Source organism: Mirounga angustirostris, unplaced genomic scaffold, assembly GCF_029215605.1.
Source record: "Mirounga angustirostris isolate CCGP_5_RB_7025 unplaced genomic scaffold, mMirAng1.0.hap1 SCAF_11, whole genome shotgun sequence".
In the NCBI taxonomy this organism is placed as follows: Eukaryota; Metazoa; Chordata; class Mammalia; order Carnivora; family Phocidae; genus Mirounga; species Mirounga angustirostris.
Window position 1 is genome coordinate 80,750,647 of NW_026991719.1, and position 16,692 is coordinate 80,767,338.

Genomic DNA, 16,692 nt, shown 5'->3' on the forward strand with positions numbered 1-16,692 from the left:
CGCCGGCTGCTGACGTAATGACGCCAGGGGAGGGGCCATGTGTACGCCCCGCCCAGGTGCTTCCGGCTTACGCGCCGTGCAGAAGCGTGTTTAGCGCAGAGCTCACGCGCCGTACGGAAGTGTGCTCTGGCGCACCGGAAGCTGCCGGAAGAGAGCGATGGCGGGTTTGACTGTGAGAGACCCTGCGGTGGATCGTTCTCTGCGTTCGGTGTTCGGTGAGACGAATTCGTGGAGCCAAGCATCCGGGAGGGACAGAAAGAGACAGGGAGCAGCAAGGAATGCCCCCTGCACCTCTTGAATTGTTGCAGGAGCTGGTGATGGGTCGGGCTTGCAGCTCTACCTGCCTATCCTTTGGGGCGGCCAATCTAGTGGACTCGCGGGCAAAGTGATGCTCTCTTCCCCTGAGGTCTCAAAGCCTTTCCATGATGTGGCTGAGGAAGTTAAACTGGCGTTCAGCTTCTATGTGTTTCTCCTTTTATGAGCTTCAATTATTGTTTGGAATCGAGGGCGCATGGCAACTGTCCCGTACTACTTCTCACTCCCTATCCCAGAATACAGATTATATGCTGAGTGTATAGAACTCTATGTCCACTTCCCGCCCTCTCAAAAGGACTTTCATCCTCTGCTTTTTACCGTAACATTTTAGTTCGATACTGGTAGCGGCCACCGGGAGTCTTAAAGTGGATTGTAAATGAATGAATGAACGAATGATTAAGATCTCGTCGAAGAAATTTTAAAGAGGATCAGGTCTATTCTGAGTAATCTTTTCAGATGAAATAAGTTTCTTTTAAGTACGTGTGGTGATTTTAAAGCACCTTTTGGAAAGAACATAACAAAACAGATTAGAATAATTTTTAAACATCCTCCACTACATTCATGGTTATTCTTGAGTGTGTGTGTATGTGTGGAAATACGGACATAATGTGCCAGTTTTTAAAATACCAAATACATTGGTATTTTTAGTAGTTACCGGTAAGACTTGCAGATCTTCAGGTAAATACCAGTGCGAAGGTATTTATTTTCACCGAAGTTAAGGAAAATCATAACACTTGTCAGATAAGTCTGAGAACTTTTAGAAGTGCCTATACCTTTTATATTTTAGTCTTAGTGGTTTATTTGTTTTGTAATTAAAGTCAGCAGACAAGATTGAAATGTCTGAAATACCATGGAACTGGGATTGTAGGAACACTATTTTGAGGTAGTTGTTACATTTTCAATGATATAAGTTCTGATTCTGTTTACTTTCTCACAAGGGAAATAGGTTACAAACTCAAGAGTTTTAATATATTGTCTATTTTCTTTCATAGTGGGGAACATTCCATATGAGGCTACCGAAGAGCAATTAAAGGACATCTTTTCTGAGGTTGGACCTGTTGTTAGTTTCAGGTGAGATTCTCCTTTGACTACTTGGGGTTTTCTTTAAAATCACAAATTTGGCCCTTAGTAATAATAGCAAGGTTTTTACTGGTGACTTTTCACATGCATCCTTCTATTTGTAACAGCTTTATTCAGGTATAATTCACATACCATACAACTGACATTTATTTTTACTAAAAGATACTTTTTTTTTCATTTAAAAATGTTTAAAAAAATATTTCAGTGAAGCAGTCAGTTATAACGTTATTTGTCTTACAGTGGACCAAATTAGAACATGGCCATGTTAGCAGGAACACTATATGTGTGTAACATTTGTGCCTGATACTTGGTTCTGCTCTTCCAGGTTGGTATATGATAGGGAGACAGGAAAACCAAAGGGTTATGGCTTCTGTGAATACCAAGACCAGGAGACAGCACTTAGTGCCATGCGAAACCTGAATGGGCGTGAGTTCAGCGGGAGAGCACTCCGAGTGGACAATGCTGCCAGTGAAAAGAACAAAGAAGAACTGAAGAGTGAGTATGAACCTGATTTGTACGCAACATGAATTAGTAAAGATGTAACAATGAAGATTTTTCCATTTGTGATATGTTTTAGCACTCGCTGAAATGGTTAGCCTCGTAGCTTCTTGACCCACTTTAGGCGCCTGCCTTAGGGAAGTGTATATCTTTGAGAAACAAGGTAAAGTTGACTTTAGAAGTCCTTCAGTTGTGAAGGAGTTGGTTGACAGTTGAAGATGAATTCAGGCTCACCAAGTCATTAGTTGCACTATGTCATTAGTTTACCACTGCTGTAACGGTTTGTCAGATCTGTAATTGGTGGGATTACTAAGGCATTCTGGCTTCTTTCACGAGGCAACAGATCAGGGATTCCATTTTGAAATTAGCATCTTTTTCTATTCTTTTGCTATTAAAAATTAGCATCTTTATTATTTCTCTTCTGAAATGACTTGTCAGAGGAAATCGATATGCCTCATCCCTAATTCAGGTTAACATTGTCCACCTATGTGATCCTAGTCCCAGCTTTCTTCTGAGAGCAGAAAATACACTCTTGTCACTTTCCTCTGCAGAAATAAGGACTTGCAAATCACTTACTTCTCAGTTCCAGAGAATTTAAAGTTACAACGGGTCCTGGAAAGGAAGCAGCCCTGGAAAGTAAATACTTGAAATGATTTAGCTCATAATTTTGCCTCCTTAACTTTTTGTACTTTCTTCCCGATCAGGCCTTGGCACTGGTGCCCCTGTCATTGAGTCACCTTATGGAGAGACCATCAGTCCTGAGGATGCCCCTGAGTCCATTAGCAAAGCAGTTGCCAGTCTTCCACCAGAGCAGATGTTTGAGCTGATGAAACAAATGAAGGTGGGAGGAGGCATTAGGTTAAGAACAAATCAAATCACATCAAATTTTTGAGGAGCTAATTGATCGAGTGAATGGAAATAATTCCCTGAGCTCAAATATAAGGTGTGCCTGTTGACCACCACTTCTTGCACCTTCGATATGCCATATGTGCACAGCATATTTTACATTTCGTACAAAGAGCTTTCCATTTTTTGTACACAGACACAACTATACAATCTGGCTTTTTGTGACCCATAGATATCAGATGTAGATATTCAAATGTGGCTTTTCTCCTAAATGGTGGTATTATGGTATTTGAAATGCCTCTTCCTTCTCTTGCCTGACATGACCAAAATTTTGTGTGCTATGCCAAAACCGATGATAGCTTAAAAAGCTTCTTGAATATTATATTTCTCAGATGGGAATGGCTCTAAATCGCTATTAATTTCTAAGTACTAAGTATTGAACCTGATGATGAATCTATTTATCTTCTCAGCTCTGTGTCCAGAATAGTCCCCAGGAAGCACGGAACATGTTGCTTCAGAACCCTCAGCTGGCTTATGCTTTGCTACAAGCACAGGTAGTGATGAGAATTGTGGATCCAGAGATTGCCCTGGTGAGTGCTTCTTATTCTTTTATGGAAACGCCACGGTAAACCTTGAGTGGGGTAGGAACTGCCTGATTGCTTTGTTAAGCAGACAGCTCATAGATTTGTCTTTTCGTTTTTTAGAAAATTCTGCATCGCCAGACAAATATCCCAACGCTGATTGCAGGCAACCCTCAGCCAGTCCACAGTGCTGGGCCTGGCTCAGGATCCACTGTGTCAATGAACCAGCAGAATCCTCAGGCCCCTCAGGCCCAGTCTTTGGTAGGGCTTTATCTCCTAACGTTTCTTTTACGTGTTTTGAATGCCATTTTCATGTTAAGAAGATAATACTGAGAGAAGAACAGTCAGGAGCTGAAGATGATAATTTCAATTCCCGGACATAAAAGCAATTTTCAGTTTGCAGAGTACATGGCATCTGTGCCAAGTTTGTGAAACAAAGAGATCCTTCCTGTGTGTCCTTTTATATAGGCTAATTTGATATTTATGTGCATGTGTGGTACTATGGTTGGCACTTTGTTATTCTACATCCATTATCTCATTTAGTACTTAGACTCTAATTGAATGAGGTTGGCACTCTTACTATCTCTTTACCAGTGGTAAAAAGTAAAGCTTGCTTGCCAAGAATGACACAAAACTGAAGCCATAAGAAATCAGTACATTTGAAAACTGAAAAATTTCTGTATAGAGAAAAAGAAAGAAACTGTAAAGACAAATGACAAATTGGGAAAAACTGTTTGCCACACACATGACGGACAACAGGCTGATTAAGAGTTCTTAGTCATGTTCAAGAATGTTTATTGCCACATTATAATAGTGAAACATCGAAACATCCTAAATGTAAATCAGTGGAAGAATGGGGAAAATGTTGTATATTTATCCAGTGAAATACTCTATAACAGTTAAATAAATTGCACAGGTCACCATGAATGACTTCCAAAAACCTAATTCCATGTAGTAGTAAAGATGAACTAGGATACATGGTATTAACACAGATAACTCAAAAGTTACAAAAGTGAAAATAAGTGACTGTGGAAGCCTTCCCAAAATATGGGATGTATGTGTTTGCACATATCCCAAAACCATGTTGAATGAGTTGCAAATATGTCTAGTACATAATGATTTACATACAATTTCAAAACATCTGTAAAAATTCTTAAGTGCTTGTCTTAAGAAGGGGACACAGGATGCAATTGGGGAAGACCATAAGGCAGATTTCAAATATATATAATATATTTATTTCCTAAACTGTATATTTATTTTCTATGCAATTTATATATCTGGAATTTTTCATAAGAAAAGTGTTCAACCTCAAAATAAGGTAAACATAAACAGAAAGAACAGTAATCTACCATTTTTTACCATTCAGATTGGGAGAGGTAAAGAACTTGAAGTCAACCATAGGTGCCACGTATGGCCTCACAACACAGATCAGACTTGTCAGTCTCTGCTTTTAGAATATGGTCCATCTTAATTGTGTTCTATATAACCAGACTCATCATGTGTATTGTCCAGAGGCATATACATACTCTGTTTTTTCTTTTGGTTAGGGTGGAATGCATGTCAATGGTGCACCTCCTCTGATGCAAGCTTCTATGCAGGCTGGAGTTCCAGCTCCAGGGCAGATACCAGCAGCTGTAACAGGACCTGGTCCTGGTTCCTTAGCTCCTGGAGGTAGGTTTCAGTTACAGTCTTCACCATTTTGGTATTTTACTAAAGTTTTGTTGTAGCAAATGTTCTAATGTCGCCAAATTATTATGTGGTAATGAGATCTTTATATAAAATTAATACACAGCTAGGAAGCATATATCCTAGGTGGAGGAAATAGTTGATCTCTTATATACAGAGAGCAGGGAAAAGGACCACAAAATGGAAAAGTATGGTAACACTTCCAAATTAACAAGGGGGAAATGGAATAAATGGAAACTAGCCAACAAAGCCAGCAAATAGAGGGAAAAGAAAACAACATTGTGGAAGTAAGTAATAATAAACATAGAATAAGGAGGAAGGAATAAAATCTCATACAGTCATTATTCTGCTAATGTGAATGGACTGAATTTTCCCACTAAAAGCCAGAGACTTAGATTAGGTTAAAAGGCACATTAAAAAAAAAAAAACAGACACAGAATACAGAGTCACATTTGTTATTATTATATTTAACAGATACGAAATTGCGTTTCACTAAATATAATCAGACCAAACAACAAAAGGAAAAAAGAATTTTTAAAACTGTATATTTTGGGGCACCTGGATGGCTCAGTTGGTTAAGCAACTGCCTTCGGCTCAGGTCATGATCCTGGAGTCCCGGGATCGAGTCCCGCATTGGGCTCCCTGCTCAGCAGGGAGTCTTCTTCTCCCTCTGACCCTCTCATGCTCTATCTCATTCTCTCTCTCAAATAAATAAATAAAATTAAAAAAAACTGTATATTTTGATTGAAAGTGTGTATATAGAAATTACTACTGAGTATTGCTATTATGCTTGTAGCTTTTTATCATTCAACAATCATAACTAAAAAAGTTATGAGTGAAATAGTGGTTCCCTATATGAAACTCCTATATGAACACATGATATATATCCATATTTAAAGTTTCTTATGCAACATATTTGCCTCTTGTTAATTTATCTAATCTGGGTTAGATTGACTACAACACTACTCATAGAGCATAATTGAATCTAAATTGTTCTGTTTTGTAGAGAAACTGGTCTATAGAGCAAGTTGACAAGGAATAGAGGAAGGGATTTTATTTTATTTTATTTTTAAAGATTTTATTTATTTATTTGACAGATAATGAGAGCAGGAACACAAGCAGAGGGAGTGGGAGAGGGAGAAGCAGGCTTCCCACCAAGCAGGGAGCCCGATGTGGGGCTCGATCCCAGGACCCTGGGATCATGGCCTGAGCTGATGGCAGATGCTTGACAACTGAGCCACCCAGTCGCCCCTAGAGGAAGGGATTTTAAAAGAAATTTCAGCAAACTCATGATTTTCATTTATCTATAGAGTAAATATCTTTCAGTGAAAGAAACAGATTCTGTATTTTATACATTTTTGAGTCATGGGTGCCTAACTTACCTTAAAATATCACAAGTTGAAATGTGGCCCTACTACACATGACAAGTATGCAACCCATGACATAGGCAGCTCATAACATGAGCTGAAAAACACCCAAAGTCGTCTGTATCCTGTTCAGTGACAGAAGTGCCCTGATCATGCACTTGAATGTGACAGGAGTGTCAAATTGCTGTAAAAGTTTCTAAGTGTCTGCTCTCCATTTCTGTACTTGTCCTGAATTGTTAACATACAGTGTGTGGATCAGCGTTGTCTGTGGACCACACTTTGAGTACCTTTGTACTAATAGACAAGTAAAGATATTGAGGAATAAAGTAGTGGAACCAATAAGCACGATTTATTATGGGAGATTTATGTCTTTTGACTGAAGAATACACTTTTGCCCCCAAATGACCATGGAACAGTTAAAAAAAAACACATACTTGGCCATAAAATAAAAACAAGTTTAAAAAGTAGAGATTTTACAGGCCACATTCTCTTAATATAAGCCAATAAAATTAGAAGTAATTTTATTGTAATAAAATTTACAGTAATAAGTTACTGAAAATAACCTTCACTTGGAAAAATAAGGAATATACACTAGGTAATCCTTGAATTAAAGAGAAAATAAAAAGGAGATTTATAAATTACCCAAAAGACAACAAAAAGTGTATCTTATACAAAAAAGTATGGGAAATAGTGAAGGCAGTACTTAAAATGAATATCTTCAAATGCCTGTGTTATTAAGGAATAAAGGATCTCTACTAGTTTTAAAGAATTAAGGAAATAATTTTTTAAAGAAACAAGAGATCGGGCGCCTGGGTGGCTCAGTTGGTTAAGCAACTGCCTTTGGCTCAGGTCATGATCCCGGAGTCCTGGGATCAAGTCCCACATCGGGCTCCCAGCTCGGCGGGGAGCCTGCTTCTCCCTCTGACCCTATCCCCTCTCATGCTGTTTCTCTCTCTCTCTCTCTCAAATAAATAAACAAAAATCTTTAAAAAAAAGAAACAAGAGACCAAAAAGAGGAAATTAATAAATACAGAAGTTGAAAGTAAATGGGAAAGGAACTTAAATTACTGGATTTTCAAGTGGTATTTTTTGTGAGTTTGTAGCATTTCTATTTCTGAAGTTATTAAAACATCACTCAGATTTTTTTTTTTAAAGATTTCATTTATTTTTTGACAGAGAGAGAGACAGCGAGAGAGGGAACACAGCAGGGGAGTGGGAGAGGGAGAAGCAGGCTTCCCACTGAGCAAGGAGCCCGATGTGGGGCTCGATCCCAGGACCCTGGGATCATGACCTGAGCCGAAGGCAGACGCTTAACGACAGCCACCCAGGCACCCCCATCACTCAGATTTTTGAAATACCCTGTACAAAACTCCATTGACAGTTGGTGAGAAGGGGAAACAACCTAGTAGAAAAGGAGGCAAAGAAAATGAGTAGGCACTTAATAGAAGAGCAAATCCAAATGGCAACAAAAACAAATGCATTTGTAGTCCTGGGATTGCAAATTAAATTACAATATTTCACTTTACTTAAACGCATCAGACGAACCAAAGTCTCAAAGAGAGATGACACTATTGGTGGGGAAAGTGGGGATCATAAATTGCCAGGAGAAATGTGAAGTGTTTCAGCCTTTTTTTTTTTTTAATTTTTTTTTAAGATTTTATTTATTTGTCAGATAGAGAGAGAGCACAAGCAGAGGGAGTGGCAGGCAGAGGGAGAGGCAGGCTCTGTGCTGAGCAAGGAGCCCGATGTGGGACTCGATCCCAGGACCCCGGGATCATGACCTGAGCCGAAGGCAGACGCTTAACGACTGAGCCACCCAGGTGCCCCGTGTTTCAGCCTTTTAAGAAAGTAGTCTCACATTTAAAATTCATGTACACTTTGACCCACCAATTCCACTTCTGGGAAGCTAGCCCCATACAAATAAAAGTGCCATCATGTGATAGTGTATAATATGAGAAATTATGCCCGTAAGTCCTTCTGCCACTGCTTTCCTCAGATTCTAAATCTTTGTATTGTTTTAGTGAATGGTCTGAATAAATCAGAGAGTGGTTTGTGGTTAGAAGAGACCTTTGAAATTATGTAGACCTGTGGTTCTCAAACTCTAATGTACAGTAGAATCACCTGATTAGCTTATTAAAGCACAGATGCTGGTCCCCACCGCCAGATTTTCTAATTCAGCAAGCCCGAGGTAGGGCCCTGGAATTTGCAGTTCTAACAATTCTTTGGTGATACTGACACTTCTGGTCTGAGCAGCACATTCTGAGAACCACTGGTTTAGACCAACTCATTCACTTTACAGATGAGTAAGCATGGGCAAATGTTAACTTTATCAAATCACTTGTTCAAAATCAGTTACTTACTAGTAGGGGTGGGGCTAGCACGGGTTCTTAATTCATGGCTCTTTGGTGCCTGGCGTATTAAATGGAATAAGAGAATATGATGTGGGGGCGCCTGGGTGGCTCAGTTGGTTTAGTGTGTGCCTTCAGCTCAGGTCATGATTTCAGGGTCCTGGGACTGAGCCCCATGAGCCCTGCATGGGGCTCCCTGCTCAGCAGGGAGTCTGCCTCTCTCTCTCTCTCCCTCTGCCCCTCCCCACCATTCGTGCACGCTCACTCTCTCTGAAATAAATAAAATCTTAAAAAAAGAAAGAATATGATGTGTACTTGATCTTTTAGTTAAGTATTAATGAACTGCAAACAGTTCAGCTTGTCTTTTCTCCCTACTTACAGCATATAAATTTCCTTTGAGGAAAAGAGAATTATTGCTATGTAGAAAGGACGAGACAAGGACTTGTGGTACATAATTATTCTTTGTATAGCAGTCCTCCTATCCCAACTGGTTAGGGTAGAGCAGTGGTTCTCAACCCTATTAGACCCTGTGGCCTCTTTTTATTTTGTAATGACTTTTTACTATCCTGAAATGAAATGCACAGATGTAACCTACTGAACATGAGTTCCCCAAAAAATATAATGCCCTAACTATAATATAAAGAAGTTAAAAGGAAATTAACCTATAGTAAAGAATATTTTTGATATGCACGTGTTCAGGCACAACTACACAAGAAACCAAAAGGTAGCAGTCAGATGCTTGCACCTATCCCACCAGTGTAAAAGCTACAGATGCAGACAAATACAGGTATGATGTTTTGGCAGCTCAAATACCAGAGGGCTGGGGCGCCTGGGTGGCTCAGGTTAAGCGACTGCCTTCGGCTCAGGTCATGATCCTGGAGTCCCTGGATCGAGTCCCGCATCGGGCTCCCTGCTCAGCGGGGTGCCTGCTTCTCCCTCTGACACTCCCCCCTCTCGTGTGCTCTCTCTCTCATTCTCTCTGTCTCAAATAAATAAATAAAATCTTTAAAAAAATAAAATAAAAAAAATAAAAAAAAACCCAGAGGGACTGTTGACATTAGTGTTGTGATTTTCTCAAATGGTGAAAACTTTTGGTAAAGTTCTTAACAAAACAAAATGCAGTACCTGGAATTGACTCAGTAATTGTATTTCTGGAAAATTCAATATATGTGTGTACAGCTGTAAATAGGGCAAAGAGCTTTTTTGTTTACAAATATGGCAGACTTAGGTTCTAAGTTCAGATGACTGTAAACAGATTTTCATTTGTGTTAACGTTCACCAAGACATTTGAAAATTTTGCAAGACAAGATAATTCTGGATTTTGGAGGACTATCTCAGACATTGCAAGGCATCTAGTATCCCTGTTGGCTTCTCATTAAATGCCAGCCATGCCCCATAAATCTTTTCACAACTAAAGTCCACAAATTTACAAAATACCCTGGGAACAGTATTGCCTCCTCTGAGAGGAGTTTTGTGGGCAAGTGCCATCATTCTCCTATATCACAGAACTTCTGCCAAGGTTTTAGTAACCAATGAGATTAAGTATTCTCATTTAACTCATTTTTCTGTCACTGAAGCCTAGAGTTTACTAGCAAACTTTATCTTCTGTATAACTGCATTGTTTAGTGATAGTTATGATCTTTCTTTGTAGTTTTCTGCCTGGGAGGCAGAAGAAGGGAATTTGTTAACTCAGCCACTGTCCTAATTTTTTTCTACATGGTCCTAATTTGTGTTTTTCTTTCCTTCCCTTTATCTTCTAGGAGGAATGCAAGCCCAGGTTGGAATGCCAGGAAGTGGACCAGTGTCCATTGAACGGGGACAAGGTAAATAAATGTTAATATCTGATTAATGTGGACTGGACTCGGAAATGTTGTATTTATCTGCACTGTCTTAATATGGCAGCCACTAACCACTGGTTATTTGAATATTAAATTAATTGAAATTAGGTAGAACTTAAAATTCAATTTCTCATCACACTAGCCACATTCCAAGTGTTCGACGGCCACATGTGGTTATGGCACCACATACTGGATATGGCAGATATAGAATATTTCCCTCATTGCACAATATTCTGTTGGGGACAGCGCTAGTCTAGACTTTCCATCTAGTGACTCAGAGCCCAGCTCTACAAGAATCAAAGCAGATGGATCCTTTGTTTCTATTTAATTTATATCACCTTTTCCTAATAGCCTAATGACACTGCTGGCATGTTCTCTCTCACCCTTGTGGATATCTGTTGACTGAGTAAGGAGCTTTAATAATGAGCATGTAACATGTAGAAGCCTAAATCTAAACCACAGAGAAAACTGGGAGGGGATCAGAGGTCTGTGAAGCCTACTTGGTAAGGGTATGTTGTACTGTGTCAGTAACACTGGATACCACAGCAAGAGCCACTCCAGAATCTCCAAATTATTTCCCTCTGTTGCTGGAGTTTGAAGAAACAGAAAATGCAGTAGTTTGGTTGAAAACAACGTTAGGAGGAGAGAGAGTGAGAAAACAGAAGCAACTAACAGTAAAACTGAGGGCATACTATGGGCCAGGCACTTTAATTTTCATAGACAACTGTGTGAGTTAGGGGGCAGCACCTCAGTATTCAGATAAAGAAATGGAAGCTCAGAGTTTTAAGTTACTTATTCAAGGGCACATGGTAAGTAAATACTGCTCAGTAACGTGGACAGGACTTGGGGCACTCATCTCTTCCAGCTAGTAAGTGGCAGAGCAAGATTCTGAAGTCTCTGACTAAAATCTTCCTCTTTCTGAAAATCCACACCGCCTCTATTAACTTCCAGAAACACTCTTCAGTGTCTTCCATTCTTACTCATGTTGTCATCGTGATGAGAAAGAACTGCTTTGGGCAGCACAGAGAAACTTAAGTTGTTACTTCTTAGCATATGGCCTATAAGTGAAACCCATTTTTTAAAAGCAAAATATTAAGGTGGAGCCTGTGTACTATATTCCTCGTCTACGGTTTGTCCCTTAGGGTTGGTTGCTGAAGTGACAGAACGGATCATCTGGTCAGATGGTTGACAGTGGGACAAGCTCTTGACCAAATGCCTCATCTAAGCAGCCTGTGCTTTTGTGCTGTTGTGCCCCCATGCCCTTGACCACTCTCAGTAGATGGTGTGTGCACCCACAGTATTTCTGCACTAGGGAGAAGGCATTGGGGTTCCAGTCATATTTTTCTTCTTCCCAAGCCATCAATCAGTCAAAACTTCAGCCGTTTAATATATATTTCCGCAAGACCTCTTTTTTCCCGCTATAGTTCTCTTCATCTCTCTGGGTCAAAAGTTAGCAAAGGGAAATGACTTGAGTTCTGAAGGTATATGAGGTGTGTCTTCTCGAAGAGATAAAGTGAGATGAGTTTCTTTTATAGTTTTTGTTCAGTACCCAGCAGAGGAAGCAAGAATCTTTCCACTTGTACCCAGTTTTCTTTCTTTTCCTGGAAGCCATACTTCTTATGCACCTTTGTAATGATAAAAGGAGACAGTGAGATTAGTTTAAGAAGACACTTCTTGCCTTCTGCCACCTCTGTGTAGTGTTGGTGCCCTTGTCATCTCATTAGTCTTTGTCTGCTGTTGTCATGGCGTTTGGTTATCACCAGGGACTCGTAGCAGCGGAGTATTTTTTGAGGAGTGATATTCTCTTTCTTTGTCTAAAGGTCATTCGCTGCATTTCCCGCAGAGATTTTTGTGCTTTAAAATACGGCAAAAAATCGTACGGTCCACTTCTGTTATGGGCCTCTTCAGAAAAATCTTGCCTTCCAGATTCAGTACAATCTCTTTCATGTTTTGCTTATGAAACCTTGTTTATGTTCTTTGCCTAACTAGAGGTTTAGAACCATACTTTTTATGTTTTGTTTCTTTTCTTGTAATGGTATAAGGAGATTTAGGTGGACTCGTAGTAGCAGAGGTGAAAATGGAGAGTGGCTGAATAAAATCAGGGGCCCACCGGTTTCACCTTAGGAGGCAATCTCATTACAGCAGAAGAGTTTCAGATCCCAAAGAAGCCACTTATAGGAAGATTTTGTAGCCTGGGGCAGGCTCCTGAACTCTTGGCTTTTTAATTTACATGTGTAAATCTCCACCGTCTGTATGTGTATGATTCTGTGTGTGTGTGTGTGTGTGTGTGTGCGCGCGCGCGCGTGCGTGCATGCAAGCTATTTTAAGTGTCTGCTCTTTCTCCTTTTGAACTTACTGCTCACCTAGGAACCCTACAGCACTCGCCCGTGGGACCCGCCGGGCCTGCATCAATTGAGCGAGTTCAAGGTACCCATTGTATCTGCGGGTTTCCTTTTGCTTGTGGTGTTCAGGGTGGGACGTTGAGAGGACAAGGGCTGCTTGGCAGTCATCCTCACGTTCGGAACCCAAAAGGGTAGTGTTTTGGGCTTTTGTTTTTACATTTTTTCCTGTTGGGGCCACACGCCTAAGATTGACCTCTTCACACAGGGCAGAGAACATGGATGATATGGGCATCTGTCCGAGGCTGTACTCCCTCCCTACTGGTGTCAGGAGGCTTGGATGGAATAGCAGTCTGTAAGGAGACAGCAGGTTCTTGCAGAGCCATGGCAGTGTTCACATATGCCAAGACCCTACCTCTCTTTTGTGACTCTGGTCCTTGAACTAAGATTGATTATAAGGAAAACCAGGAGCCTAAGTTTCTTCAGGTTGCAGTGCTAGTCCTTGGCAGGTTGCTCCCCACTTTGCTCTTTATATAATTCCATCCATACCTCTGACATGGCACAGATGCTGCCTACACCCTGCTTCTGTTCTTGAGCTGCAAGAGGAGTCTGCCTTGGTGAGGTTTCACCCGCTCTCAGGTGTCTGAATTATGTTGTCAGTGGTATATAGAGTCATTTCTTGTTTCCTTCTGTGTCCTTCACAACAGTAACTCCCTGTTTGTTTCCCTGTCAGTGCCGATGCAGGACCCCAGAGCCGCTATGCAGCGTGGGCCCTTGCCTGCCACCGTCCCAACTCCTCGAGGTCTATTGGGAGACGCTCCAAATGACCCGCGTGGAGGCACTTTGCTTTCTGTAACTGGAGAGGTAGAGCCTAGGTAAGCGCTAACATAGAAGGAAAAGACTGCGGGGATCCGAACTTTCCCTTGGTCTGAGAACACTGTCATTCTGTACCTGTTTGCCTACTTCAGCAGATAAATAAATATTCATGGCCGCTGTCCGAGACTAAGGATGCACTTCTCCTTGGACAGAACTGTATCTGTTGAGTATGTCATTTTGAATGAACCATGGCTACCCGAGTCTTTAGAAATTGGAAATTCTAGCACATACCCAAACGGGAAAAACTTCTGTTGCTTCTCGGTAGTAGCAATAATGATAAGATGATGATGATTGATATGAATGGGGATTATGCCTCTGACTCTGCTGTAAGTACTTTACTTAGATCATCTCATTAAATCCACACAACAGCCCTGTGAGATTGGTACCAATACAGTCCTATTTTACAGATGAAGAAACCAAGGCATAGAGAAGTTAAGTAAATGTGCCCAAGATCACACAGCTATTAGGGATAAAGCCTAGATTTGAACCTATAGAGTAATCCACGTTCTTAAGCACTGTACTACATACTCGTTCTATACAATGGATATCCATTACCTCCTCCTTAATTATGAGTGCCCCAAGCAAATATGAAATTCTAGAATACGTGCGTTTATATCTCCATAGCTTTTTTTTTTCTTTTTGGACCTGTTTGGTGTTTATTCTCTTAACATTTATAGACTGATGTTTGCATCAGTTCTTTGATTTTTTTACTTACTGATCCTTCTGGTTGACTCTTTTTTTTGTTGTTTTGTTCTGTTTTAAAATGTAACATTTTTCTCCATCTCTAGAGGTTACCTGGGACCACCTCATCAGGGTCCACCCATGCACCATGTCCCGGGCCATGACAGCCGTGGCCCACCCCCACATGAGTTGAGGGGAGGGCCATTAGCTGAGCCCAGACCTCTAATGGCGGAGCCAAGAGGACCCATGCTAGATCAGAGGGGTCCACCCTTGGATGGCAGAGGTAAGGGGAGACCACGTCACAAGGCCGACTGGTAGTTGTGGGCTGATAATAAACCCAACTCTCTTAGGTTCTAATCTGGGATAAAGAAGGCTGGGGCAGTGAGATTGGCAAACATATTTAAGATTTATCTGCAGACCTGTAAAACTGGGAAGGAGAAAACGGTCTCGTGTACAGTTGACTGTTGAATAACACGTTTGAACTGCGCAGGTCCACTTACACATAGATTTTTTTTATATATAAATATAGTGCAGTACTGTAAGTGTATTTTCTCTTTAACGATTTTCTTAATAGCATTCTCTTTTCTCTAGCTTACTTTATTGTAAGAATGCAGAACAATACACATAGCATACAAAACAGGTGTCATCAACTGTTTTATGTTTTTGGTAAGGCTTCCAGTCAGCAGTAGGCCACTAGTAGTTAAGTTTTGGGGGAGTGCTCCAATCCTCGCCTTGTTCAAGGGTCCCCTGTAGTTGGGGGGAGACGTGACTGGAGGAATAGATTTCTTTCTTTGATTATTGTTTCTTTTTGCAGTAAAGATGAGTAGCTACACAATGGTTTTCTTACAACTTACTTTACAGGTGGAAGAGATCCCCGAGGCATAGATGCACGGGGGATGGAGGCACGAGCCATGGAGGCTAGAGGATTAGATGCCAGAGGATTGGAGGCCCGTGCGATGGAAGCCCGTGCGATGGAGGCCCGCGCGATGGAGGCCCGCGCGATGGAGGCCCGTGCGATGGAGGCCCGTGCAATGGAAGTCAGAGGGATAGAGGCCAGAAGTATGGATACAAGGGGCCCGGTCCCTGGCCCTAGAGGCCCTATGCCTAGTGGAATCCAGGGTCCCAGTCCAATTAACATGGGCGCAGTTGGCCCCCAGGGATCCAGACAGGTATGTGCGATACTCACTTCTTGCTTCTACATGAAATCGTGATCTATTCCGGAATTGACCGTTGAGCCTGACTATGACTGCTTTCTGATTTGGGCTATTTCTCAGCTTGTTAGAACAGGAAGATTAGGAAACTCCCTTCTTCTAGTTTCTTTGTCCCTTAAGGTGGTTATTTTCTGGCCAGCAGGATTGTAGCAACCTTGTCCCACAGTTTAAGGAGTTCTTCCATTCAGAGCAGAGCCCCTGCAGATTTAGGAGACAGAGTGTGTATCACTAGAATCTAGGCATGGATAATTTGAAAAACTTCCCCCAAGCGATTCTAACGTACAACCGTAAGAACTGCATTAGAGCATGTGAAGAGCTATTAGCAGTCATTTCGATAATCTTAGGTTTGCCGAAACCTATTTTAGTTTACTTTCATCACATAGCCTAAGTGAACAGTGGAATATGAAAGGCAGGTTTTACTAACGTTCACCTTAAAACCTATGGAACTGAATTCTTATTTCTTCTTTCTCCTTATTTGGCTCTCTCTAGCTAAGTGTATATGGCGATCTCTGATCGCCTATGTGTTGTCATCTCCTCCTTCTCCACACACAGTTGGTTGTGGGGAGATAGTATGTGTGTCTGTTCCCTGAATTTGTATGTGCTAGCACCTTCGTCTCCCTCTTGCCCCTCCTTCCTCTATGTACTTCTTCTCTCTTCCCTCTTCCATATGTTTATGTGTCTTGCTCCCCTGTGTGTGTATGTGTGTGTGAGACAGAGAGAGAGAGGGAGGGAGAGTGTCACTGGAATGGAACATGTCAGTCATCCAGTTCTCTCATTTTATAGGTTTGGAAACTGAGATCCAAGAATTCAGGTGGCTTATCCAAATTCACACAGCTAAAAAGTGACAGAGCAAGGAGTAGAACCCCCTGTTTTTTTCAGTGTACCACTCAATCCTGTTATCTGCACATCATGTATTGTGTATGTGTGTGTCTACCTCCCCCTCTTTAATAGGAAATACGAATATGTTGTTTTCTGGTACGTGTAAAAGAAAACTGTTCTCCTTTTTTCAAATTGTGCTTTTTAAAA

The 16,692-nt window shown here is 41.1% G+C and overlaps 1 protein-coding gene across 3 annotated transcripts in view; it reads left to right on the forward strand.

The window, feature by feature from the left end:
- The first annotated feature begins 65 nt into the window (after nucleotides 1-65).
- Nucleotides 66-16,692, forward strand: part of CSTF2 (cleavage stimulation factor subunit 2) — a 25,365-nt gene continuing 8,738 nt past the window's right edge. The window contains exons 1-13 of one of the 3 annotated variants that reach the window (XM_045880444.3): nucleotides 66-215; nucleotides 1,308-1,386; nucleotides 1,721-1,890; nucleotides 2,598-2,734; nucleotides 3,210-3,329; nucleotides 3,444-3,581; nucleotides 4,868-4,991; nucleotides 10,482-10,544; nucleotides 12,927-12,986; nucleotides 13,167-13,253; nucleotides 13,632-13,773; nucleotides 14,563-14,738; nucleotides 15,317-15,624. In XM_045880444.3, the coding sequence (XP_045736400.1) occupies nucleotides 158-215; nucleotides 1,308-1,386; nucleotides 1,721-1,890; nucleotides 2,598-2,734; nucleotides 3,210-3,329; nucleotides 3,444-3,581; nucleotides 4,868-4,991; nucleotides 10,482-10,544; nucleotides 12,927-12,986; nucleotides 13,167-13,253; nucleotides 13,632-13,773; nucleotides 14,563-14,738; nucleotides 15,317-15,624 (1,662 nt within the window). In that variant the 5' untranslated portion in view covers nucleotides 66-157. The remainder of the gene's footprint in view (nucleotides 216-1,307; nucleotides 1,387-1,720; nucleotides 1,891-2,597; nucleotides 2,735-3,209; nucleotides 3,330-3,443; nucleotides 3,582-4,867; nucleotides 4,992-10,481; nucleotides 10,545-12,926; nucleotides 12,987-13,166; nucleotides 13,254-13,631; nucleotides 13,774-14,562; nucleotides 14,739-15,316; nucleotides 15,625-16,692) is intronic. The other 2 variants (XM_045880455.3, XM_045880464.3) reach the window with 2 other exon arrangements.